The following is a 26,477-nucleotide window of genomic DNA, read 5'->3' as shown; positions in this document are numbered from 1 at the left end:
TGGCGGTGGATGCGGGTGGCAAGGGAAGGAGGCGGCAGGGAGTTGGGGAACCTGAGGGGCCCTGATCTCTGGCCAGAGCTAGGGACCCCACCCATGCACGAATTCCATGCACCGGGCCTCTAGTAGTGTAATAAACTGCCAAATGAGAATATATTTCTCTTCCTATTGAGAGATAAGTACTGCATCCCTGATCTAGGCTGACCATGTGATTTTCTTTGCTCAATGGAATATTAGGAACATGTGACAACCCCAGAAGCTTGAAAAGCCCTTGCACATCCAAGTTTGCCTGTTTGCTGTTCTTAGAACCCTGAGAACCCTACATGAGTAGGTCCAGGTTAGCCTGCCAAATGAGAGATACCCAGCACTCCCAGACAACAGATAGCCTTTCAAACATTTAAGTGAGGGTATCAACCACTAGCATAGGACAGAAATATAAATAAGTCCAGTCGAGGGAGTATTTCAGATCTTGCTCCCTGGCTTATGTCCTCAGTTTTACTCAAATAAACTCCTATAAGATGGCAGCGTAGGTGAACACAGTACTTGTTTCTTCCCACAACCACATCAAAATCAGTGATTTGGAATATGAAGAAGTAAAAAAAAAAAAAAAAAAAACAATCAGAACAGCAAAAGGAAAAATAATCCAATTATATGAAATTAATGTAAGGAGGTTCTGGGACAACTTCAAGTGTATCAACATTCACATCTTGGGGATACCGGAAGGAGGAGAAAGAGAGAGCAAGCAAGAAACTGAAAACCTATTTGAAAAAATAATGACAGAAAATTTCCCTTACCTGGTGAAAGAAATAGATATACAAATCCAGGAAGTGCAGAGAGTCCCAAACAAGAGGAATCCAAAGAGGCCCACACCAAGACACATCATAATTAAAATGCCAAAGGTTAAAGACAAAGAGATAATCTTAAAAGCAGCAAGAGAAATGCAGTTAATTACCTACAAGGGAGCACCCATAAGACTGTCAGCTGATTTCACAACAGAAACTTTGCAGGACAGAAAGTATTGGTAAGAAATATTCAAAGTGATGAAAAGCAAGGACCTACAACCAAGATTACTCTAGCTAGCAAACTATCATTTAGAATTGAAGGTCAGATAAAGATCTTCCCAGACAAGAAAAAGCTAAAGGAGTTTATCACCACCCAACCAGTATTACATGAAATGTTTAAGGATCTTCTTTAAGAAGGAAAACAATGATCAAAAATATAAACAATAAAATGGCAATAAATACATATCTGTCAACAATTTAATCTAAAAATCAAAATAAATGAACAAGCAGAGCAGAAACAGACAGACAGACATAGAGACCATTTTGATGGTTGCCAGATGGGAGGGGGTTGGAGAAATGGGAGAAAAAGGTGAAGGGATTTAGAAGTATAAATTAGTAGTTATAGTGTAGTCACAGAGTTGTCAAGAACAGCATAAGGAATACAGTCAATAATCTATAATAATAAAAGCGTTATATGCTAATTAGACTGGACATCCTTCTGGACGACCTTCCAGATGAAGCTGGGATTACGAGGGAAGCCCAGGTCCTGGGTGCCAGAGGGCAGCCGGTGCCAGAAGCCGGGGGAAGGAAGGCCTACTCTTGCATGAATTTCATGCATCGGGCCTCTAGTATTCTAATAATTATGTATGATGTCAGATGGGTATGAGATTTTGGGGGATGATCACTTAGTAAGTTTTATAATGTATAATCACTGGGTGTACACTGTACACCTGAAACTATTATAATATTGTATGTCAACTGTAAATGAAAATAAAAAAGATTTAAAATAAATAAATAAGCCCAGTCCAGACTAGTGCAGAATTATTCAATTGAGCCCAAGCCAAACAGCTTACCTATAGAATCATAAGCAAGTAAGTCATTATTTTAAATCACCAAGTTAGCAAAGGATAAAAGATACAAATATTTACTGAGTCAGATTGACAGAAATTGAACCCTGAGCCTCTGTAGAAAAAGCACAGAATATGTAAGCTTCAAAAGCAACAAGAGATTTTATTTAAAACCTGTTACTGGTGTCAGGAGGAAGAAATAATTTTGCACAATGAGTCCTAGTTGAGGAGAAATGGAAGTTGCTATACAGAAATCTGACATGACCAACTAAATTAAGATGCAATACCTTCCAAGATTACAGGAACTGGCAAAAATTCCTTGTACTATCCTGTCCTATGGAGTCAAGAAAAAGCAAATCATACCTTCAGTAAAGTTGTGCAAAACATCTGAGAAATATAGAGCTTACAGTATAAAACTAAAAGACTAAAGAGCATTAGTGATGCTTTCAGAGCTCTTTCCAAAGAACACTGAGACCTTATAAATAAGCCTATAAAAAGAATATGGATCTAATAAAATACAATAAGAAAAAGTTTTTAAATAAGAATGGCAAGGAGGGTAATATAACTAGAGAATAGGGCTTGAATCTTTTAATGATGGCTTAAATTACTGAAATGATGGGAGTCATGGCTATTGGTAAAGTGCATCTCATAAGCAGGGAAGGGCATTTTTGTCTGTTTTTGTGTTACTGAGGGATAGGAAGAAAGAAAAAGAAAAAAACAAAACAAAACTCTGAATTTAGTAATTATTGAAAGCTTTAGGTCTGAACTGAAGAAAGTGAAGTGAAGGTAGAATATCAATTGTTCACATGAGAAAAGATTGAAAAGGGAGTTAGAAACTATAATTACAATGTCAGACACATTTATACCTGACAACTCTTTTATAGAGGCAGTATATTGTGGCCATTAAGAGCACCAATTCTGGAGTCAGACCTGCCAACTCTGGAGTCAGATTTGGTAAAAATTATGTATTACCTCCTTTAATCCTCAGAAAACTTTTATTATGCCTACCTTGCAGATGAACAGTGAGGCCCAGGATAGTATATAATATATCCAAGGTTGCAGAGCTAATGTCAGAGCCAAACTTTGAAGTCAGACAACATGGATCTATTCTGCGTTCTTCTCTTTAAGTACTACATGGTACTAGCTTCCATGGAACGGGACTCATGACACAATACAGAGATGGACAAAAACACTCTGGATAGTTAAAAGGGGGGAAACTGACTCCTATTTCACATCATACATAAAAAATCAGTTCCAAATGGACTTTAGATCTAAATGTGAAAAGCAGAAGGAAAAAAAGATCTAAAGACACTCAAGATTATCTTTATAACCATGAGTAGTAAACAATTTCTTAAACAGAAAACAAAAAGCACAAACCATAAAGGAAATGAAAGATTAGGTTGAACATATTTAACTTCAGAACTTTTATTCTTCAAAATCATTTGAGAGCAAAAGCAAGTAAGGAGTTGAAGAGATTTGCTATACATATAACAAACAAAGTGTTCATAATCAGTAAACTAAAAATCAAAATAAAAAGTCATAAATCAGTGAAAAAGATAAGGCTTCAAATGGCAATAAACATGAAAAAAACTGTTGAACCTCACTAGTAATCAGGCAAATGCATAATAAAACCACAAGACACCACTACACACATAACACAATGGCTATAATTACACAAATTGACAAACCAAATGTTAGTAAAGGCATGGAACACTCTGTAAGACTGCTGGTGATACTATAAACAACTGATGTGGAAAACAAACTTTATCTATTAAAGTGAAATATACATACGTCCCATGATCTAGTATTTCCATTCAAAGATATATCATCACAAACATATGTATATGTACAAAAAAAGACTTGTACAGCAATATTCAGTATAGTACTATCATAATAGCCCAAAACACAAAATAATCCAAATGCCTAACAACTTATGACTAAATAAAATATATGCTCATATAGACTATAGTACAATGAAAATGAATGAACTACAGACATAAAGTCTCATAAATACGTATAAACAGTGATATTGGCTAAGCAAAAATAAATACATACTGTATAATTCCACAAAGTTCAAAAAGGGCCCAAAACTACAAGATTATAAATCCACACTCTTGGGGAGGACAGAAAGACTACAAATTGAGAAGAGGTACCAGGAGAGCTCTGGAGTGCTGTAATGTTTCTCCTTACTGACCTGGATACATTTGTTGGTGCAGGTAGTTAGCTAGTTATTGATAAAGAAAGGGAGCAAAGGATATCACACATTATTAAGCATAATCAACTAGGAAGTATATGCCTGCTTGCTTCACAAGGAAGTTACAGCTTCACACACACCCCAGGGAACCAGCAGTTCAATGGGATAAGGGATAGAACGATAAAGGGGAAGGGGTAGAACAATAAAGGAGGAGGTAAGCACATGTGAAGTAGGAGCCAAGATGGTGATCATAAAGGCCTGTAAGCCTACCCTGGGAAAAGGATAAAACTGGATAAAGGGACACAAGACCCTGGAAGATCTAGGAAATAGATTGGTAGAGGGTGGACCCATCAGAAGCCCAGGAAAGCTTAAGAAGTTGACTGGTTATTGTGAAAAAGCACTTGGTCCTTCCCAAGTGTCTGTATGTGCACATGCTCTGTCTCTATGTCTCTCTCTGTAACATACATGTTCTCTCTCGACAGCAACCATGTGAGTCTGCAGGGACTGGGGCTCCAAAGGACTAGGCTTTAATATGGCACAGAATCTCTGCACACTGGCCCTGTTTCTGGGCAAGACTGGACTTTTCCCATGGCAGGATAGACAGAAATGGGACTGAAAACCTGGGGCCAGCCTTCCAATAAAGCTTATCATCAGACCACCCTTCCCATAAAGATCCTTGGAATGCTTTCCTCGTGACATTATGAAAGAGCCCCACTTTTATCAGCATCACATTTACCTTGTATAGTTCATTGAAATGTACATTTATGATGTGTTTCTTTTTACCATCCTATCCTGTGTAATAAAAGGCTAATACGCAAATTGACCAAATGGTGCAACGACCGGTCGCTATGATGCACACTGACCACCAGGGGGCAGACGCTCAATGCAGGAGCTGCCCCTGGTGGTCAGTGCGCTCCCACAGGGGGAGGGCCACTCAGCTAGAAGCCGGGCTCATGGCTGATGAGCGCAGTGGCAGGGGCAGGAGCCTCTCCCACCTCCACGGCAGTGCTAAGGATGTCCAACTGACGGCTTAGGCCCGCTCCCCCCTAAGCTGTCAGTCAGACATCACCCGAGGGCTCCCGGACTGCGAGAGGGCACAGGCCAGGCTGAGGGACACCCCCCAAGTACACGAATTTTGTGCACCGGGACTCTAGTGTATGTTGTAATTTAATAAAAATTGATTTTTGAAAATAGTTATCCCATGTCAAAAAATACACTCTGAGCAGCTAGTTGCTTCTCAAAAATGTCTTAAAAACAACAATGTAGTCTGCATACCATCCTATATAATAAAGGGCTAATATGCAAATAGACCGAATGGCAGAACAACCAGAACAACCAGTTGCTATGACATGTGCTGACCACCAGGAGGCATGTGCAAACATGGCAGGCATTGGCCACAGTGAGATGGTGGAGCAGGTGAACGGGAGCACCAGACCAAGGCCAGAGCGACCGCTCACACCCACTGCCAGTACTGGCCCCACTCACACCCACAGCCAGCACTGGAGCCGCCGCTCGCACCCGCTGCCAGTGCCCGGCGCCGGTCCCAAAAACTCGGTACCATCAGTGGGTGCGAGTGGCGGCTGCCGGCCCTAATTTCCCGAGGGCTTCTCTACCTCCCTTTGCTCCTGAGGGGCGATTGGGGTAGCAGCGGCCGCTAGCACCCGCTGCTGGCGCCGACCCCAATCGCTCTATGCCATCAGTGGGTGCAAGTGGAGCGGGTGCAAGTGGGGCTGGTGCCGTCAGCGCCTGGGAGCGGCGGTGGTGGGAGTGGGGCTGCTGGCAGATGGGACAGGGGGCCATGGCGGGAAGGGTCGGGCAGGGGCGCAGAGGATGGGCCAAGACCTGCCCCTGTGCCTAATGCAGTCTCATAGCCCACAGTTCCTTTCAAGGTGCACAAATTGGTGCACTGGGCCCCTAGTTAGTTTATATTATACAAGTCTTATCTTTAAACTTCTCCAAGCCTGCTTTGTATGAAATCCCGGTATAGATCTGAGCTCTCAAACTGATACTGTTGAAATTAACCTAGCTATTAATAGGAAAGGAGCAAAGGGAAAACTAGACATAACAGGCATGTCATTTGGATAGTTTCACCAGAAGATACAACTTTATACTCCATAGGGGTCCAATGAAGGGGAGATAGGCACATGCCCAATAAAGTTGGAGTGACACAGGGAAGGTGCTGGCTGTCAGAGCTGAGAACAAAGGTCATTGGCCAGAATGGGCACAACCATTGCAAGGGCATGACAGTTGGGATATTTAATCCCTTGAACAAAGGAGTTCACACCCTCTAGGGACTCTTGGGACTTGTGTGACTCTGCATTTGTGGGGCAATCCTTACATCCCACACAACAATGGACTAATGGACTGCAACTAGCCTGATACTGAACTGGACCCAGCTCAACATGGAAAGGAAACTCTGGATACTGGCTTTGCTTCTAGCTTTACTAAAACTCCAGCTCCACTTCTTCTATGACTGGACTAAGAGAAATGGGACTTTGGAAACCCAGGGATGTAATTCCACACAAATAAAAATCACCCATCTTCCCATGCAAGTCTCAGAAAACTCTTTTTCTCGAGAAACTGTAAGAATTCCACCACCAGCAGCACCCAGTAGGGAAGAGAACCTCCCATTTTCTCTGATAACAAAACTGCATTTGAAGAAGCCCAGTCAACCAAATATTTATAAATATGACTTATATCCTAACAGAGCTAACATTCTCTATTATATACATAAAATAAAAATACAGTTACATTAAATGATGTAATCATGGAAGCATTGAATTTTTTAATCTTCCCAAGCTTCTCCAACAGAAGTTCAAAAACAAGGAAACAGCACCAAAACCAAAATAACAGAAAATAAGGCCAAAGAAGACAACTTCAAAAAACTACACAGCAGGTAATTTTCCAAAACCCTAGAATATAGTTGTATCCACAACAGAAGGACCTAAAAAAGACCAATAGCTGTGTGTAAAAGAGGACAATCTACTACTCTACAAGCCACAGAAAGAAAAAAAAGTGTAAACTGATGAATCTTCCAATGGCCTGCAAAACCAGGACAGTCTCAAAGGCTACAGATCAAAGATATGCAAGTGTAACATTAAACAAGTCTAATAGTCAGACCTAAAAATCTCTGAAATATCTAGTAAATACCCTCTTCCAAAGGGGGAAAAAAACCTAAACAAACAAACAAAAAGTGAACAAAACAAAAAAACCCACCTCACACAGAACGAAAACTACTGGAATCTGAAATCAAACTGACCAAGACAGAAACCCTGGGGGTAAGAAGAGGAGAGATGGTTTAGAAAAGGTAGTCATACCCAGAGACAGCAAATCCCAGAAGAACAAAACAAAACAAAAACACTAACAATAAAACTAAACATTGAAAAATGAAAGCAACACCTCAAATTTTAAGATCTATAGAGATCTAGGGGTAGAACAGAGGGCTGGAACCGAAATATATTTCTGAATTAGACCTAGTTCTGACATAAGCTGAATATACAAAGAGGTCATATTTGAGTTCTCCTTAACAAAGAAGAGGAAGCTACAGAGAAGTCAAGTTGGAAAAGTTATCCTATTTTATCTCTGATTCCTTAAAAACTTTCTCCTAATAGCCCAGGAAAATTGTCTCCCTGAATCATGGAGAATAAGAAAAAGAATATAAAGTAACTCCATAAAAATTATTAAAGAAAAAAATAAGAAAATGACAGAAAAAGTATAGGAAAAAAATGAATAATATAGGATATGAGAAAAGAGAGCCAATAGACCTATAATTGGAGACCTGAACAAGAAAACTTAAGCCTTAGCTGGTTTGGCTCAATGGATAGAGTGTCAGCCTGCAGACTGATGGGTCTCGGGTTCAATTCCGGTCAAGGGCACATGCCCGGGTTGAGGGCTGGATCCCCAGTCAGGGGCAGGCAGGAGGCAGCCAATCAATGATTCTCTCTCATCATTGATGTTTCTATCTTTCCCTCTCTGAAATCAATAAAAATATATATTTTTTTAAAAAAGAAAAAGAAAACTTAAGCAAACAAAAAAGTATTTAAAATTATAATTTTAATAGCAAATTTCTCAAATTAAAAGAGGAATAAAATCCACATATTAAAGGGTCCATTGTATATTTGAAAAATTAACCCGAGAATAACATACTGTAGTATTTTAAAAATAAATAAAACATTCCTGAGGAGAACCAAACAAAAAGTCTAAGTTAGTTATTAGGGAAAGAAAATCAGGAAAATCAGGTGTCAGGCTTCTTGACAGAAATATTTTATCCTAAAAAACAATGGAACAATATGTTTAAAAGACTTAGTTATGCAAGCTTCATAAAGGTTTCATAAAAAGCCAAATCATCCTTCAAATATAAAGACTATAGACATGTAAGTTATAACATGCAAGATGTAAGAAGATATATTTTTCCAAGAAGCCTTCTTGAAGAATCTCCTAGGTATGAGCTTCAGAAAATCAGATAAGATATGACATGTAAGGCAAGTACATACACTGTTATATAGTCTGGTTAGTTTGCTTTTCTTCACTTTTTCATTATTTGAGATATCTTTAATTAATAACACATGCACATACCAAATTTGCTTCTGAAATGCATCCTGCAATTTGTTTATCCTTTCTGGATTTTTCACAATTACTTTTTATTTGCCAAATGCAGAACTAAGATTTCTAGATGGTGAGGCTAATTATGGGATCATAATAGTAACAGGCTCCTCTAGGGGGGGAAAAAAGTGATCCTACAACTACAAATTCATTCTGTAGTTAAAACACATTTGATAAAGGCCCAAAGGCATAAAAGTCCAATGACAGACATTTGGCTTTGTACTTTGTAGGAAAAAAAACAACAACTAAGACATACAATACATTAACTGACCTATATGATAATATAAAACTATTAATACTAACCTGATAAGCTCTGTTTATTTGACTAGCTGCCCAACTAGCATACTTCATGTTGTCCTTTTTTGTTTTTGCACTTGCTTTTGGATTAGAAGCAATATGACTTGCCGACTAAAAACAAAAAGGAAACATCAAAAACGAAATGCCATTTTTCTAGCAAGATAATAAAAAACATGTAAGGTCACAGTTGCAATGGGATGATAACAAAGTTTTAAAAACTGTACCAAAATAATTTGTTTTTAAAATAAATATAAAGTTAAATAAAATTGCAGTGTTTAAAAATGACATGTTTTAAAATAATAAATAATCCAAATGGAAAAGAGAAAGAATATCTTAAAAAATATCTAAAATTATTTTATTAGTTGTCTACCACAGCTCTTAAGGGTAAAATTCCATTTCTTTCCTGAAAAGTATTTCATTTGTTTCTTCCTGCCTCCATCTCTGCAATCAATTCTTTTCATTCATTCAAAAGTCCTTAAAAAGACTAGGATAAATTAAAATTCAAAGAACTGGCTTATTAAAGGAAAGTTTATTTTTCCAGGCATTTTGATTGTAGAGAGGGACTCATTTTATATATATTTTAAAGCTCAGCAAATTCTTCCTACCCCAAAGCACTTGTTAATTTACTTTTCTAAGCTTGTCACTTGGCATACCTAAATAATGGGAATATTTAATTACATGCTTCCCACAACTTCCAAACTCGTTTTCTACACCATTAAAAAAATGTTTTAATTTTACATTAGAGATTTTATTTCTAATATGTCTTTTATTGCCATAGTTCAAAAATATCTCATACAATTTTAATTTAAGGTAAGAAACATAACAATGTTGAGAATAAATCCAAGAATGTCAAAACAATTAAGAAATAGTATGAATTTTTATCAGTTACTATTTAATTTTATAAGAGAATATATCACTTCTGATACAATAAAAAATATTTTACACTGAAATGTCAAATATTTGGGATGTAATAACATTCAAAAATAAAATTATCTTATAACCTATTACTCATAATTAACTAGAAGAAAAAATGCATATGCTTATCAAAAAAAAAAAAAAAACAAGAAAGAAGTGATTGAATAGGATAGTTAATGGAGTTTAAATGACAGATTTGGTAAAATAACATTAAACATGCACCTTAACTCACCATGTAAAGTCCAAACAAAGCTCTCATGTTTCTGTTGTTCAATTTCAATGCCTGTGCAAAATACTTTCTTGAAAGCTCAAGGTTTTCAAGTCCACCTTGGGTATATTTGACCTGTAAAAATTTCAGAGTGCTGAAACTTGTTTATTTTACTACTTTGAAATATGGCATGTTTCATCATACCACAGGCATTACTAACTGAAACAGATATTCTGTAAACAAATACACGATGTTTAAAAATTTTCATCTTAAAGTTGTTAAAGCTAATCTAAAATTTAAAGCATAACCTTCCCCCAAAAACTATTCTATTAACAGTCCTTAATAATGAAGTCCTTCTAACCTTACAGCATTGAATTATATTGCTATCCTTAATACTTAATGACAAATACTTGCTACTTCCCAAAATACTGATCTTGATATGAATTTTCTAGAACAAAATTTAAAAAATCATAATCACTATCAATGTTTTAGAAGTTATTAAATGGTGACAACTGTGGCATAATTAATTCATAATTCAAAAAGAAAATAGTACACAAATAAAAAATACAAAGGATTTCACTGTTTTAAGCAGTGTTTTTAACTGAAAAGTCACTATTTCCATTACAGTATTAAAAATTTAAAACTTTTACTCCAAGTCAATTTTCATCAAATGCTTTAAATATTTATTATATACTTGCCTAACATTAAGGACATAATCTTAGTTCCATTATAATACCCAAACCAACAAAAATAAAATCATATACAATTGCTGTTTTTGAAACTTACTTCAGCATATTGCTGGCAGTATAAATGGTTGTGTGGATTAGTCATCATAAGCTCCTCTAAACAAAAGGCTGCTTTAGCATAGCTGAAAAATATCAAGGAGAAATTAAAAGTAACAAATTTTATCTTAGTTATGTCTTAAAATAATTTTAAAACAAGTTTAGTGATGTTAAACATTTTGTTTACTAAATAACTGAAATAGCTTTATTATTAATAAAGGACTTATCCTAAATTCATAAATACAAATATTTAGGTTTTTAATGAAATTAATAAACAAAGGTTTAAATCCTAAAGCAGCCCATGAACAATCAATACATATTATATTTTTTAAAACTAGGTCACTACTATGACATTTAAACATTATTAACAACATAGGCTTCAAGACCTTGGATCAAATTACATATAAAGTAACTTCTAGAATTCCACAAATTATTTAATAAAATAATCAAATAGCTAAAGTATAAGGAGGAAATAAACATTTTATTAAATACTCTCTATTCACTAAAAATCCTTTATAGACATAAATTTATCAACATATTCTATTATACTTTTCATTAGTTAATTGTACTGTAAAATACAAAATCATAATAAAGTTATAAATTTCTAAACCCATAAAAAATAGACTTAGTGGCTTTGATATATACTCTGCTATTATTTAATCACGTGGTAGAGAAACAAAAATCTTGCTGAAAACCTAAGGAGAGAACTGCTGCAAAGGGTTCTGGAAAAATGGTTTTACACCAGGTAACTACAATTCCCCTCAATGTATTTTATGTTTAAAGTCATGTGACTATACTCACTATTTATAAGAAATCCTAAAGAATACAGGTGTCCTAAGATTTATTCACAGTGAGGAGGTGATAAGAGTACCCATTTGAAAAAGGCTACCTACAGTTTTTTTGGCATTTGTCACCGGCATCCTATCTTTACACTAATGTCTGATATACTTACTTTTCAAAATACACGTTGCAGTTTCATATATGTAAATAAGAACTAACTTTTTTTAAAAATATGTTTTATGATTTTAGAGAGAGAAGAAGGAAGAGAGAAATATCGATGTGAAAGAAAAATGTCAACTGCCTCCCATACACCCCCTGATCAAACCCACAACCTTTCAGTGCACAGGACAATGTCCCAACTGATTCATACCAGCAAGGGCAAAATCTAACTTTTATCACATCCTCACTATGTATTATTTTCTAGGTATCAGAAGTATTAACTCATCTAATCCTTCCAAAACCCTAGGAAATAGGAAATTAATATCACCATTCTATGGTTAAGAACACTGTGGCACAAAGATTAAGCTGAAACCAGGCTGTGCCACTCCAGATAGTTAACCACCATGCATACTGCCTCTAATCACTACATACCACAATGAAAAATTGTGGTGATGGTAGTGATGAAGATGTGAATGGTAACATAAAGACAGGAACAACAATCAAATCAACAGGGTCTGAGGGACCAAAACAGCCTGCAGATTACCCCCAAATCACAGTACTTTAGATTTATGAAGGTTATTATATATAGACTAGAGACCTGGTGCATGAAATTCATGCACGGGTAGGGTCCTTAGGTTTGGCCAGAGATCTGAGCCCATCGGGGCCTTCCGTCATTCTGCACTGCCCCCTGGTGGTCAGCGCATGTCATAGCGATCAGTAGAACTCCCGGTTGGTCAAACTCCCGAGGGGACAATTTGCATATTAGCCTTTCATCAAAGATCATGCAGCTGTTTAGCCCTTTCATTTTTATATCCAAAACCAGGTTCTTGACATATGATAGGTATATAATGGGTGACTGGCTAATTGAGTGAACAAAACAGGCGTCCTCAAACTACGGCCCATGGGCCACATGCGGCCCGCCGAGGACATTTATCCGGCCCACCGGGTGCCGCTGCCTGTCCTGCTTAGCAGCCGACTCGTCCCGGGCCCGCAGTGCGCATAGGAATTTGTTCATAGTTTTTTTTTTAAACTATAGTCTGGCCCTCCAACGGTCTGAGGGACAGTGAACTGGCCCCCTGTTTAAAAAGTTTGAGGACCCCAATGAAAGTATTGATATGTATTTATCTATCTGATGTTTATTATTCTATAAGACAAGGAGAATGTGGTCTCTATACACCTAACTTCATCAAAAAGACAGTTCCCTTCTAAATGTTTCTTTTACTAAATTAAGTTTTTAAAGTTCTTCTGATCCTCACAAAAGCATATGTAAAGGTTACATATTTGTCCCTAGATTGCTTTATCAACATTATATTTCCTTATAACATTTTAATAATTCTAGTTGTTATAAAATTTTACAATAAGGCTGGGCCCACAAAAAGGAACCGTAATCACTATCATAATTAATTTATAATACTAGCTGATTCTTACTGATATAACATCTAGTTTTAACTACAAATTAAGTAAAAAAACTTAAGTGTCTGTTTAAAATATGTATTTTTGTTTTATAATATGTATTGGTAATGCTAACAATACATATTATAAACAAAAATATATATTTTATATATATCATATTGTTTTATATTTAAAACAAGTAAAGTATCTCAACATGGTCAACTGGTGTAACATATACCACTTGAATAACTAAATACACACTAGAATTTATAAGTCAGAAGCAAACTTAAATAAAGGTAACATAAAAGATATAAAAAAATTCATGGCAGAATGCTATTTCCCCTTTTCTCTCTCTAAAAAAACTGAATAGGCGTATATGAACATTCTACTGTGAAAATTTAGAGTAAAACATTCTAGATTTAGACTGGCAATGCTGCCTGTGACCTATTATATTTAAAATAGCTTATAAACTATTCATATGCAGAAAATGCCAAAATGTTAAATATATCTAGGAATTCCTAAATTGCTACATTTTAGCCACTGTGTCCATAAAACTGTGCTAGCTGACATCCCACAATAATTTACCACTTCCACACACACACACACACAATCCTACCTACTATAATGACTTGCCCAAACAAAATGAATTAAATGAACAGATTCTGATTTTCACTTCAAAAAATCTGAAGATATTTATTTCCAAGTACTCTACATCTGAATATTTCTTCTAAGTGCTCAATTCAAAAAAATAAATGGTTATTTTGTGAATGAATACCTTTAAGACCAAAAAGAGTTTTGTGATACAGGATAAAAGGGAAAGCTGAACACAATTATCATTTCCTCTGAAAAGAAATTTTTCAGGTGTTTTTCTGTCTTTGTAGTTTTCAATTTCTTGGGATTTTTTATTTCTCTTAAGTGTACATTCAACTCTATCTCAATAAACTCTTTAGAGATTCAAAACAAAGCAAAACTGAATGTGGGCATTAAAAGATGAAGCAAATATTAAATTTAATGATAGGTTAAAAATAAAGTGTAACCTATTTGAGAATTAAATAGAGAAATATTAGAAACATGCAAAACAGAGGTGGTATATTTATACAGTTCTTAGAGGACAGAAAACATACAAGCAATGAAAATGGATACAGATGACCATCTAAAAATAAAATGTTTTTTTTAAAATTAATATGAAAAAAACTCAACTACCAAGCATGTATTTCTGGAAAAACAAATGTTCCAATCATTTATATAAAGAGCTCTAAAATAAATTTTTTTAAAGTTTAACTAATTTTCACCTAACAAAATTTGCAAAGATTAAAAAGAATGATAGCACCCAATGTTGTTAAAGGGACACTAATAATAGCTGGTATGAGAGTGAAGTAGGAACAAGTTATCAAAATCCCTGAAAATGTGCATATCATTTAATCAAGTAATTCTACTTCTAAGAATTTAGCCCAAAGAAACAATTAAAATAAATTAGTATAGCATTATAGTGGAAATGAAAAACAACCTTTTTATTCACTTAGAAAATTAGTTAAGAAAACTAGGTTACATTTAATAAGATGGAATAATATAAAGACACTGAAATCACATTGTGGAATCACACTGTGATAAAAAAAAATTTTGACAATATAACTTAAGTGAAAAGCATTAGGCCACAAAAGATAATTCTATTTTAGGTTTTTGTGTTTCAAGAGATATTAAAAAATAAAAAATAAACTATAGTTAACTTTAGATGATGCAATTACACATGATTTTTGTCTTCATCTTTACTCTTTATTTAGTTTTCCAAATTTTCTGCATTAGGTATTCCTTTAATTAATAAAATAATTTCCTTGATGATTTGAAATGTGTTTATATGCTTTTAATCACAGATCTTCAAATGGCACAAAAATATTTTAGATGACTATCATCTGTCTTATGAACAAAATAAAACTTGTTTTTTTTATTGCATTCTGAAAATTCAGTTCATGTCATTTAAAATATATACTATATACTTCATAAATATGTACTTAAAAAATAAGGAAATGAAATTATTACCATTTAAACCAAATGGTAGTAATTACCAAATGGTAATTTGGTTTAAATACCAATCTCACATGCATAAGAGAATCCTAAATATGTTCACATATGTGAATATACAAGTATACACTCATCTATACTGAACATGATTTGGAAAATAATTTCCTAAGGGAAAATAAAGAGAATCTTAGAGTCAAAATATGGTAGAGAACTGGAGACTGCTTCCCAGAATGCAGTATACATTCATTAAATGATGCTATAATTTTAATTTTAGCCCCCACTAATCTCAGAATTATGCAATTAACTACCTTAATTCTCCATTTCACATTACATATACAGCCCTGAGCAAAGGCAACAGACAAGTGTCTTCATTCTGTTTTATTTCCTGTGTCAGCTATTTGTAGTATGAGAATGAGATTAACTCTTCATGCATAGTAAGATGTGCATGAGAATCTGATTCTATTCTCTCTAGAAGAAAGAAAGAAGCAATGTGATATACTTCAGATTCAGAAGAACTAAGAGGGGGTAGGGGTCCTGCCTCTGGATGGAGGTTAGCGTTAATGCTGTGTTATTAGAAAACTTGCACTAAGACTGGGCTAATCCTCTCACACTGGGATTTCCTCCTGTCACTGCAGCAATAAAAAAAGCTAACAAAAACATTAAATATCCAATAAGCCAGTTCCTACAGCATTCAACATTCTTGATTATTCTTGGTTTTTTACCCAGGCAACAGGATGCTTCTCTACTTTGGAAGACTTGATTCTCTTAGTACTAAGGCTAATAAATGCATACAATTGACAGAATTTTTAAACAGCAGGGAGTATAATACTCTTTGTATTATAAGAACAATTTGAACTCTAAAAATTCACAATTTTGATTCACTAAAATAACCATAGCTCAGTAAATGCAGGCCTTCCTAATTCCAAAGAATGCCTTATGCATTTTAAAGAAAAACTTATTTCTCCAACAAAAATAATTTAGTAAAAAAATAAATGATCAAGTTAAAGCAATGCACATATTATATCCAACAAATCATGGATTTGTTATTTTTTCATTTAACTATTTATTTTGTTCATTTAAAATGGCATGATTCGTACCTTCTCACCAATCCTTCGGAAACCATTAGACCTTCTGAACTTAGATAGTGATGAAAACTGCACTCCTAACAAAATTGTATGTGTACTTAACAACTTACTCATGTTCATTGATATAAAGTTCTGCAAGTTCATGCCAGGCTTCTTGGTCTCCAACAAATCTGGTGAGGGAAAAGGAAAAAAAAGTGTGTAGATATTTGGTAAATAAATAGCATGTGGGCAAAAAGGAAAATCAATGCAAATTCCATTTTAATTAAAAAAGATTTATCAGAATAACGAAACACATTCCTCTTCTAAAACACTCACTGTTCCAGATATTCATTCAGTTCCCGAATGGCCTCCACATTTTTTCCCTGGGCTTTTCGAATGGCAATCTTACGCTTTCTTGCAGCCTATGGGTTGACATTAATAAAGGATTAGGCGCTCATGATTCCCTGGGTTTTTGTAAAGAAGGTAATTTGACTGTGCAAATTATTATCTCCATGCCAGTGAAACTCTATTGTAGGACTACTGCTTAGTGGAGATTTATAAACATACCCCATGACATCCCACCGGGGAATTCAAACATTCCTCTAACAATCACATATGCTTTACTTTTGATGTACACATATATGCATCATTTCATTCAAATAAATAACCATCCAGATTCTGATAATTACAAGCCAGCAGGGAATCTTAATCTTTATCCACCCTAAAATCCTTTACTCTGTCTCATTCATAAGATCTGTATCTTAAGAGACAGAGGAATAGTTGAGATTAAGAAAAAAAATATCACCATGGCCACTTGAATGCCATTATACAAATATGGCTTCTGATAACTTTTTCACAATTTTAGGAGAACAATCTGAGTCTTTCAAATGAATAATATAGGTCCTGAAAGATATATTTTAAAATAGACAAAACATTTAAACTTGCATTTTAAAGTTTTTTAAATGATAAATATCAAAATCAGGGGAGGAAGCTGGGTGGAGAGGGGTAAACAGGAAAAATGGGGACATCTGTAATATTTTCAACAAAGTTAAAAAAAAGATTTTTTAAAAATCAATGACATTTATTTATGCATTCATCAAATATGTACTGAACATCTACTATATGATAGGTACTATGCTAGACAATGAAAATATAAAGAGAAAGATACATCAATAAAAGAATAACAATAATAGAGTATCTAGGGAGTTGTTATGATGGAGTAGATCCTAACATGCCTGTAGCAGAGCGGAAGAGGTGGAAGGGCAGGAAGCAAAGAGGGTCCCAGATGTGACACCTGAACTGAAATAGAAAGGGCAAGTAGACATTAAGAAAGCAAAAGAGGAAATAGTGTGGGAGACACTGCATATTAGGAGGAACACTGGAGCAAAGGCATAGGAGACAGCAATATTGTGTGTAATCAAGACTATGCACTAAGGCTGCAGTGAACAGTCTGGGACTGGAGGGCACTGTATGAATTAGTAAATTTACAACCCCTCCATCTCTGTTTATTTTATTCAATGCAGAAGGTTAAACAATAAAACACGCTAAGGCCAGATTAAGCTTATTAATTATCATTATTGTTACTTTTTTATATAATACATACTCCACAAGATGCAGACAATGGAAGTAAAATAGATGGATTCTCTTTAGACTAACGGAGCTACCTGTCAAGGAATGAAAAAGGTGGGAGATTTTGCTCTGAAGAAGTGAGAGTAAAAAAAAAAAAAAAAACACAGAAAATCAAGAGACTCCCCAATGAGACCAAGAGCAATATCTATAATAATAAAAGGGTAATATGCTAATTAGACCAGACGTCCTTCCAGATGAAGCCGGGGCTGGAGGGAAGCAGCCCGGGTCCTGGGTGCCAGAGGGAAGCCAGTGCTGGCAGCTGGGGGAAGGAAGGCCTACTCTTGCACGAATTTTTTGTGCATCAGGCCTCTAGTTTACAATAATAGCAATAACAAACAATATTTCAGTAACAAAAAAATAACCTACGTGTTAAAAATGTGCATCCTCGAATATTTGACTCAGGCCAAAGGCCTAGCGCAATGCCCACCACACAGAAGGTACTCAAATATATTTGGAATAATTTCAGTATGTAAAACAATGAAAGCACCATAATATATGTAAAATTTAGAAAGTCTCAATAATTTATAAGAAATGTAGAAGTAAAGTTCTAAAAGTAACTCAATCCTAGAGCCTTTAGGGAAAATATTAGACTTCAAATGAAAGCCTTATTCGAAGTCCTTCTGCAAACAGGTGAGGAATAAATTACCATATAATTAAGAAACTAATTCCTTTTGGACATATATTTAATTTCACTGATCCAATATCATTTGAAACAAATTTAATTGTTTATTCTTTTCATTTTTCATGATACTTATTCCATACGGTAGAGCACAGAGTCCAGATTTTTTTGGGGAAAAAAAAGAACTAAAGCCCAACTATTCTCACTTACCAGTTTTCTAATCAAGGGCAAAATATTTATTGTTTACAAACCTCAGTAATATCACCAATCTCCAAGTATCATTGTAAAGCAACTAAAATAATACTCAGAATATAATGATATTAAATGAATGCTATCTTCCTTCTTTTTACCTTTGCTTTGTGCTTAACATTTGTGTTTTAAGCCTTGCCAAAAGCTCTACTTATGAGATCTTTAAAAACAGGCGCAGGCTTGCCAAAACCGGTTTGGCTCAGTGGATAGAGCGTCGGCCTGCGGACTGAAAGGTCCCGGGTTCGATTCCGGTCAAGGGCATGTACCTTGGTTGCGGGCACATCCTCAGTGGGAGGCGTGCAGGAGGCAGCTGATCGATGTTTCTAGCTTTCTATCCCTCTCCCTTCCTTTCTGTGAAATATCAATAAAATATATTAAAAAATATATATATATTTAAAAAAAAAAAAACAGGCACAGGCTTGCTTAGTGTGACATTGATATCTTACCCCAAACCTTACAGGATTTGCACCAGCTGAGATGAGATAATTTATATAGATACAATGAAACGTGTTGAAAATATTGCATCCAAGTATCACAATTCAGACAAAAGTCAAAGTATAACCCTGAATGGCAACTAATACTTCTACAGTCATAATAAGAGGTATGGTATGAACACTGTAATGGACATCACTATGCAGAGTATGAGATTCGTGAAGAAAGGTGTACTAAAAACGTCTGTCTAATGTTGTTAACCTCATTTTCTCAGTGATTTGAAACAGAACCATTTCTCTACGGTCGAACGTACATCGATATTTTTAGGTCAGCAGCATTCTGCAGAATATAGTTTATAAAGCACTCCTATAGTGTTTCAAGAATAATTAATCTTTTAAAATGTCTTTTAAAAACTATTCTTTTTATAAATGGAAAATAGAGGTTTAAACAACATAAATGCATCAAAAGAGATCGAATTAGAAGATCTGAAATTTCTGATTTGCATCCTAGATCCTCCTATAAAATACTTGAAAGAATCTGAAATACTGCAAATTAAATAATGTTATTTTGAATTATGTGTATTCGTAGGTGAAATATAATTTATAATGTAAAACAAATTCTGTATTAAATTTGTAATAGCCTACTTTAAAAACTGTTGTCCACCTAATAAATACTTAACAGTGAGGTATAAGAAAAGATTTTAAAGATGGGGCCTTATTAATCAGTTTAAGAAACATGCCCAAAAAATCTCTACTATATGAGCAATATAGTGCTTAATCATGTAAAACCAAAGGTATAGCATTTTATTTCCTAATATTCTGAAGTTTAAAACAAGTTTTTAAGCGGTAACTATTTAAGTATGTGAAGCCAGTTTTCCTAATGTGAGAGCTTAAAAACCACCTACATGGCAATTACTATCATACAGGCAATAATAATTTATTACTAAGTCACATAATATACAGCCCTTTCCAGGTTTTGAGAAAAATAGCACCATGTTCTGACATAAGAACCAATCTTTATTTATCTTGATCATTTAAATGAACATTAAGCAAAGATTTCATTTCTAGCTGAGATGATGTAACAGGGACCAGATTTACCCTCTTGTCTGAAACAACCAAAGACCTGGACTAAATACATGAAACAACCTTGTATTCAGAGAGAGGGAGAAGGAGAGGAAGGGGAAGAGGGAGGGGGAAGAGTAGGAAGGGGAGGAAGAAGGAAGGAGAGAAAGACATTGATTGTTTGCCTCCCACAAGCACCCCTACCAGGGCTGGGGAACCTGCAACCAAAGTATGTGCCCTTGACCTGGAATCAAACCCGAGACCATATGGTCCGCAGGCTGACGCACTAACCACTGAGAAAAACACAGGCCAGGGCCATGAAACAACCATTTTAAAACACAGGACAACAGGCAGCAAAAGACAGTAATTCCTGAGAGGCAGGAAACAAATGAGGTGAGCCCTATTTTTATTGCCCTGGCTTGCTGCCTTAAGAGAGTTTCAAGGGTGCTGTGCAGAGAGGAAGAAAACCAGATTGAGCCCAGCAGACTCTGAGATCAGAAGAAGGAGCTGAGAGTCTAGGAAGATCAAAGAGGTTAGCATTAATAGTCCAGAGTACTGGAGCGGGGAAAAAACAGAATAAGGACTCTGGAGGTTCCTGATGAGGAGTACTCAGCTTGGTATTGATCAGTGCATGTGTGTGAAGAAACTACCCAAGGTCAAGGAAAAAATCATCAAAAAGGTTTTGGAAGCCCAGCCAGTGTGGCTCAGTGGTTGAGTGTTGACCTATGAACCAGGAGATCACGGTTCGATTCGGGTCAGGACACATGCCCAGGTTGTGGGCTTGATCCCCAGTGTGGAGTGTGCAGGAGACAGGCAACCAATGATTCTCTCTCATTGATGTTTCTATCTCTCCCTCTCCCTTCCTCTCTGATATCAATAAAAATATGTTATATAAAAAAAAAGGTTTTGGGGAGCCCTGGCTGGTGTACTCAGTTGGTTGGGATGATGCACCAAAAGGTCGAGTGTTTGATGCCTGGATTACAGGTTCAGTCTCTGGTCAGGGTGCAGCTGGAGGCAACCAATCAAGGTTTCTCAGATCCTCTCTTTCCCTCCTTCCCTCTCTAAAATCAATAAAAAAGTATTTTTTAAAAAAGATATTCCACATCACTCGTAATGTAAATTATAACAAGGTAACATTTTAATCAATCAGACTAGCAAAAGTTAAATATGCCCTGTGGGAGGATACAGAGAGAGTAGCATCTCCTCCACCATAGAAATGACTGTAGACAGCTAAAAAAAAAAAACCTTTGTGCAGGGAAATTTGGTAACCCCTATCAAAACTTAAAATGCATGTAACTTCCTGACAGATATTTTACTCCAGGAATCTATCCTACAAACGACATCCACTGCAACACCTTCTGGGAGGAAGACATCAAAATCAACATAAGAGTTCACCAAAAGGGTCTTCAGTAAAACTGTTTTTCATGAAGACAGAGACTATACATCCATGCAATGCAATGCTATGCAGCTTCTCAAAGGATGATATAAAGCTTATGCTGACATGGCATGACCTTTAAAATACACTGCTAGGTAAAGTATGCCACCATTGGCATTTTCAGCAATTCTCCCTGTCAAAGGGATACACAAACGTACACACATATCGTAAGTGTATAGGAAAAAAATTATCTAGAAAAATACATAAGAAATTACTAACAATGTTTGACTAAGTGAAGGAGGACTTGAAATCAGGAATGAGAGGAAAGACTTATTTTTCCACTACACATTGTTTTGTATTATTTGTAATTTTTAACCTGGGTATTAATATTATTTTTCAAAAGAGTATTTCAAAAAATTTTTTAAATAGATGGGGAGAAGGTGTACCATTTCAGTAACTTCCCAAAAGAAAAATTTAAAAACTTCTATTATAATTACTTTATTCTTTTTGCCCTAGGTAGGCATTGTGCTTTAATGTTAAGACTTACTCATGCCATTCATGAAATACGATGGCTTTGTCTCAAGCCACACTCATTTTTCAAAGCCTACAAGGCTCAAAAATCACACAGCAAATCATCAAAGAACCAGGACTTAATAAGTCTATCTCAAAGTCCAAAATCCATTCATTATATCATCCTGCTACCCTAAAAGCAAAGTCAAGGATGGTGTTTAATTCATCCTTCTATTCCCAACACCAAACACTCTGCAAGCACTCAACAAATATTTTTGAAATAATGAATGCATAAAGAGAGCTCTATAAAGCTTGAATAACAACCTCATTTCTATAGTGCTTATCTAGGAACATAGATGCACAAGACCAGTAAAAGAATCACATAACCACTTTTAGACAATGCAAAGAATTACAGTTACAAGCTTGAATTAAAACTACAGATGAAAACAGAACTGGACTTTCTCATCTTTGAGATAATGAAGGTGCTTTGGAAAAAGAAACTGTGATGTCTTCTAAATAATAATTTGACTACTTAATATAAGTAAAGTCTTTCCCTAATACACTTTTTCAGTTCTAGGTCTTATATGGCTTTGTTATTTCCTTCAATGTCTATACCTCAGTATCTTCTACGGATACAGTAACAGAAACAGTGTCTTTAATTCTTAGTAACATCAACACTTTGGTGGCTCATGAAGCATAATAATCATTTACAGCAAGACAGAAGGGACTGAGTAGAGATTAGATAAATAATCTCTCATAAAAGAATAATACATTTAACAGTTGATTTTAGTCACCTTGTTCTAAAATATTCACCTAACAACTAAAACATTTAGTTACTACCACTTCATATATAGTCAATGAGGGGAACCATTTGAATTTCTCTTTTGGCCAGTCTTAAAGCCATAAAACGTAGAAAGTACTACAAAGACAGAACTATATATCTTACCTAATAATAGACAAACATGCTAATTGACTGTACCTTCGCGACGCCCAAAGCCAATCAGGAGTGAGTATGCAAATTAACCAACAAACATGGGTTAATTTGCATACGTGGCCTCCAAGCAGCGGGGCGGGGCCTCTGAGCAGAGTAGGAAGGTGGAAAGGCGGCTCTGGCCAGAGCGAAAGCGGTGCCAGCAGCCAGGGAAAGGAAGGCCCATTCTGGCACGAATCTTCCTGCATCAGGCTTCTAGTAATTACATATTATTTTAGGTCTTGAAAAAGTGAAATAACTTATTTAAAATATCCTCAACTTAAACTGACACAAAAGTAAAATGTTTGATTCCTAATTTCAAGAAAATAAATTACAAGATATTAATTTTTAACCTAAGAGGAGGTGGAAAAATGGCAGTGGAACAGACAGACGTATCCCAAGCAGATAGAAAGAACAGCTGAGGGTCGCATGGGGAGTGTCTGATGGAGAGTTAAGGGACAGCTATACTCCAGGAGAAGGTGGGGGACTGCTGGATGGGGCTCCCCTGACCCGGCAGCCCTCACTGCTGCTGGGTTCCCTCCCGGAGCCACCGGCTCAGACGGAGGCCACGCCATCTTGAAGGGGAAAGTGGATGTTATCTGAAACCTGAAAATCTACAACTGCAGCACCCACCGAACAGCTGCGAACCCCAGAGCACCGGTCTCCAATTGGCGCAAACACGCAGATTCAGAGGAGCTCTACACTCCACCACAGAAAGGTCAGATTTCGCCAGGGATAAGGTGAGGTCTCTGGTCCCGGCAGGACAGAGAAACGCGCACACTGCGGGAGCTGGAGGACCGGGGGAAGTCTGCACCTAGAAAAATCCATGGCTGTTGGGCTGGCATGATCCGTGAATGTGGAAGGGGGTCCTCAGAGCTGCTAACAGAGAGGATCTCTAAAAATCAACCCATTTTGATCTGATGCAGAACAGCCTAAAAATTCTGGGAGTGTGCCGGCTGCTTGGACACAAGGGGGAAAAGGGGATTGTGCAGGCTTGCATGCAGACCCGGAGTTCGCACACTTGCGCTTTCTCTTCTTTGAATCCTTGCTTCTGATTACTGAGCCCAATACATAGGATCACCCAGTTGGGGATACCCTAGGATACTGCAGGGGAAAGTTGTTTTTCTGGAACCTGGGGATCAGAACGGGGAGTGACCGTCAGAGAACCAGCTCTGGGGCAACCCACTCCCACAAACCGGTATTGAATGCCACAGGGAAAGCAGGATCTAAGCACAGGCTAGAGAGGACCTATAGACCCGGAGGTCAACCCAGAAACACTGCCACCCAGGGGCTGAATCACAAATTGACTCTTGTGTAATCACAAATAAAGGAATACAAGAAAGTAAGACACACTGCCTGCTTAAAAATCAGGACGGGCTTACAACACTGAGGAGCAGTGGAACGCAGGGAACTGCAATACTGTCCTGACTGGGAAACAGGCGTGCCAAACAGAACAATAGAGGAAGTGAATGACCTTCACTACTGCACATTTTATTTTTATTTTTTTTTTTTCATCTTACTTAAGAAACTAATTTTTTTTTCCTCACTTGATTTTACCTTTTAAATTATTACATTTTTATTTTCAACCAGTATTATTATTACTACTATTTTACCTTTTTTTAAAAAAAGTGTCATTTTATTTTCTCTTTGACTTTGAGATTAGTGTTCTACATTCTATTTTCATCTTTCCTTTAGCATCATTCTACTCTATCTCAACTATACCTTTATGCCATCACTCTCTTCCTAACTTTTGCCCTTTTGTTGTCCTGTTTCTCTTACCCTTTTCCTGATTCAGATTTCCCCTATTCTTTCTTTTTATCCCATTAAAATTTCACCCTACTTATATATCTAATTTCCAATCCCCTGCTCCGAGTTCATACACACCTCTCTCTTCTCTATCCAAAAAATTGTTTTTCTCTCTGTCCTTTTGTTGTTGTTTGCTTGAATGTTGATTATATCGATTTTTTATGCTTGTTTGTGAGATTGTTTTGCTTATTCTTTTGTTTTGTTTGCTTTTTGTTTGTTTTTTGCATCTGTTTTTCCTCGCCTCGCTTGATATTAATTGTTGTTTGTAGTTTGTATTCATCTCCAGGTACTTGTTGCTGGCATTTGCTGGGATTAGTGGCTGTTCTATTGGAGTTTCTCCCCATATATATATAGTTTGTTCCCCTTTTCTTTCTTATTCTCTTTCTTTTCCCTCTTACTTTTTTTTCCTTTTCCCAATTTCATTTTGGCACTCTTTTCTTTCTTTCTTTCTTTTTTTTCCTCTTCTTCTTTCTCTCCTAGCCCCTAATTTGCCTTTCTCTGGTGGTCACCTTTATTTGGGGTTATTAATATCATGAATACATTTCTGTTCAGTGCCTTGTGTGTTGTACCTGGTTGTGTTGTATTTTGTGCCTTTAAATTTTTAACCTAATATGAGAAAAATATATGAAACTCAAACTTTTTTCAGAAACTTGATTTCATTTTTTCAATATACAGGGTAGGGCAAAAATAGGTTTACAATTGTGAGTACATGAAACACAGTTTATTCCTGTATTATTTATTAATTATAATTATAATATTCTTTATCAGTATAACTGTAAACTTAGTTTTGCCCCACCCTGTGTGGATGGGTAAAAAAATGAAATACCTTTAAAACAGGTCAAGTCTTATAGTTAAAATAAAAATATTACAAAATCTTCAGAACAACAAACAGTGCTTTTTATACAGTTAAGATTAGAATACTATTCAAAACTTTCCTATTTTAACTACCTTTTTTTATTGGGAATATCTAGACAAAAGTAACAGAAGCTGTTTCTTTTTTTTTCTTTTAAATAATAGGTGGATCTGTAGTTCTGCCAAAACTTTTCCCTGAATTTTCTATATTCTTAGAATCTTCACAAAATAATGAACCCTTACCATTTAAATATGTGCCAAAAAAAACAAACAAATAAACAAACAAAAAAAAACCTGGGAAGTTTCCCAGGGGTGGGATATTAAAAACACAAATAAAAAACATTTCAAATTATACTTACTAGGGGCCCAGAGCATGAATTCTTGCACCTTGAAAGGAACTGTGGGCTGTGAAGCTGCAGTGGGCACAGGGGCAGGTCTCGGCCCATCCTCCATGCCCCCACCCGGCCCCTCCTGCCACAGTCCCCCCAGTCCCCCCCCCCCCGTCCTGTCTGCCGGCAGTCCCGCTCCCGCAGCGGCTGCTCCCATGCACTGACAGTGCCGACCCCATGGCACGGAGCAAGTGGGGCTGGCGCCAGCAGCGGGTGCAAGGGACAGCTGCTACCCCAATCGCCCCTCAGGAGCAAGGGGAGGCAGATAAGCCCTCAGGGGCGATCAGAGCCGGCAGCCGCCATGCACGAGCACCTGCTGACAGCACC

At 36.3% G+C, this 26,477-nt stretch overlaps 1 protein-coding gene across 1 annotated transcript in view; it reads right to left on the bottom strand.

Annotated features, from left to right (window-relative positions):
• Positions 1–26,477, bottom strand: part of EMC2 (ER membrane protein complex subunit 2) — a 42,696-nt gene that overhangs the window by 3,642 nt on the left and 12,577 nt on the right. Inside the window, exons 6-10 of the mRNA XM_080646193.1 lie at positions 16,595–16,680; positions 16,390–16,449; positions 10,849–10,930; positions 10,087–10,197; positions 8,946–9,050 (exon numbers count right to left, since the gene is read on the bottom strand). Coding sequence (XP_080502319.1) covers positions 8,946–9,050; positions 10,087–10,197; positions 10,849–10,930; positions 16,390–16,449; positions 16,595–16,680 — 444 coding nt within the window. The remainder of the gene's footprint in view (positions 1–8,945; positions 9,051–10,086; positions 10,198–10,848; positions 10,931–16,389; positions 16,450–16,594; positions 16,681–26,477) is intronic.

Source organism: Plecotus auritus (genome assembly GCF_963455305.1).
Source record: "Plecotus auritus genome assembly, chromosome: 11".
NCBI lineage: Eukaryota > Metazoa > Chordata > Mammalia > Chiroptera > Vespertilionidae > Plecotus > Plecotus auritus.
Note: the sequence above shows the minus strand (reverse complement) of the source record. Positions and strands in the feature narration are given on the sequence as shown.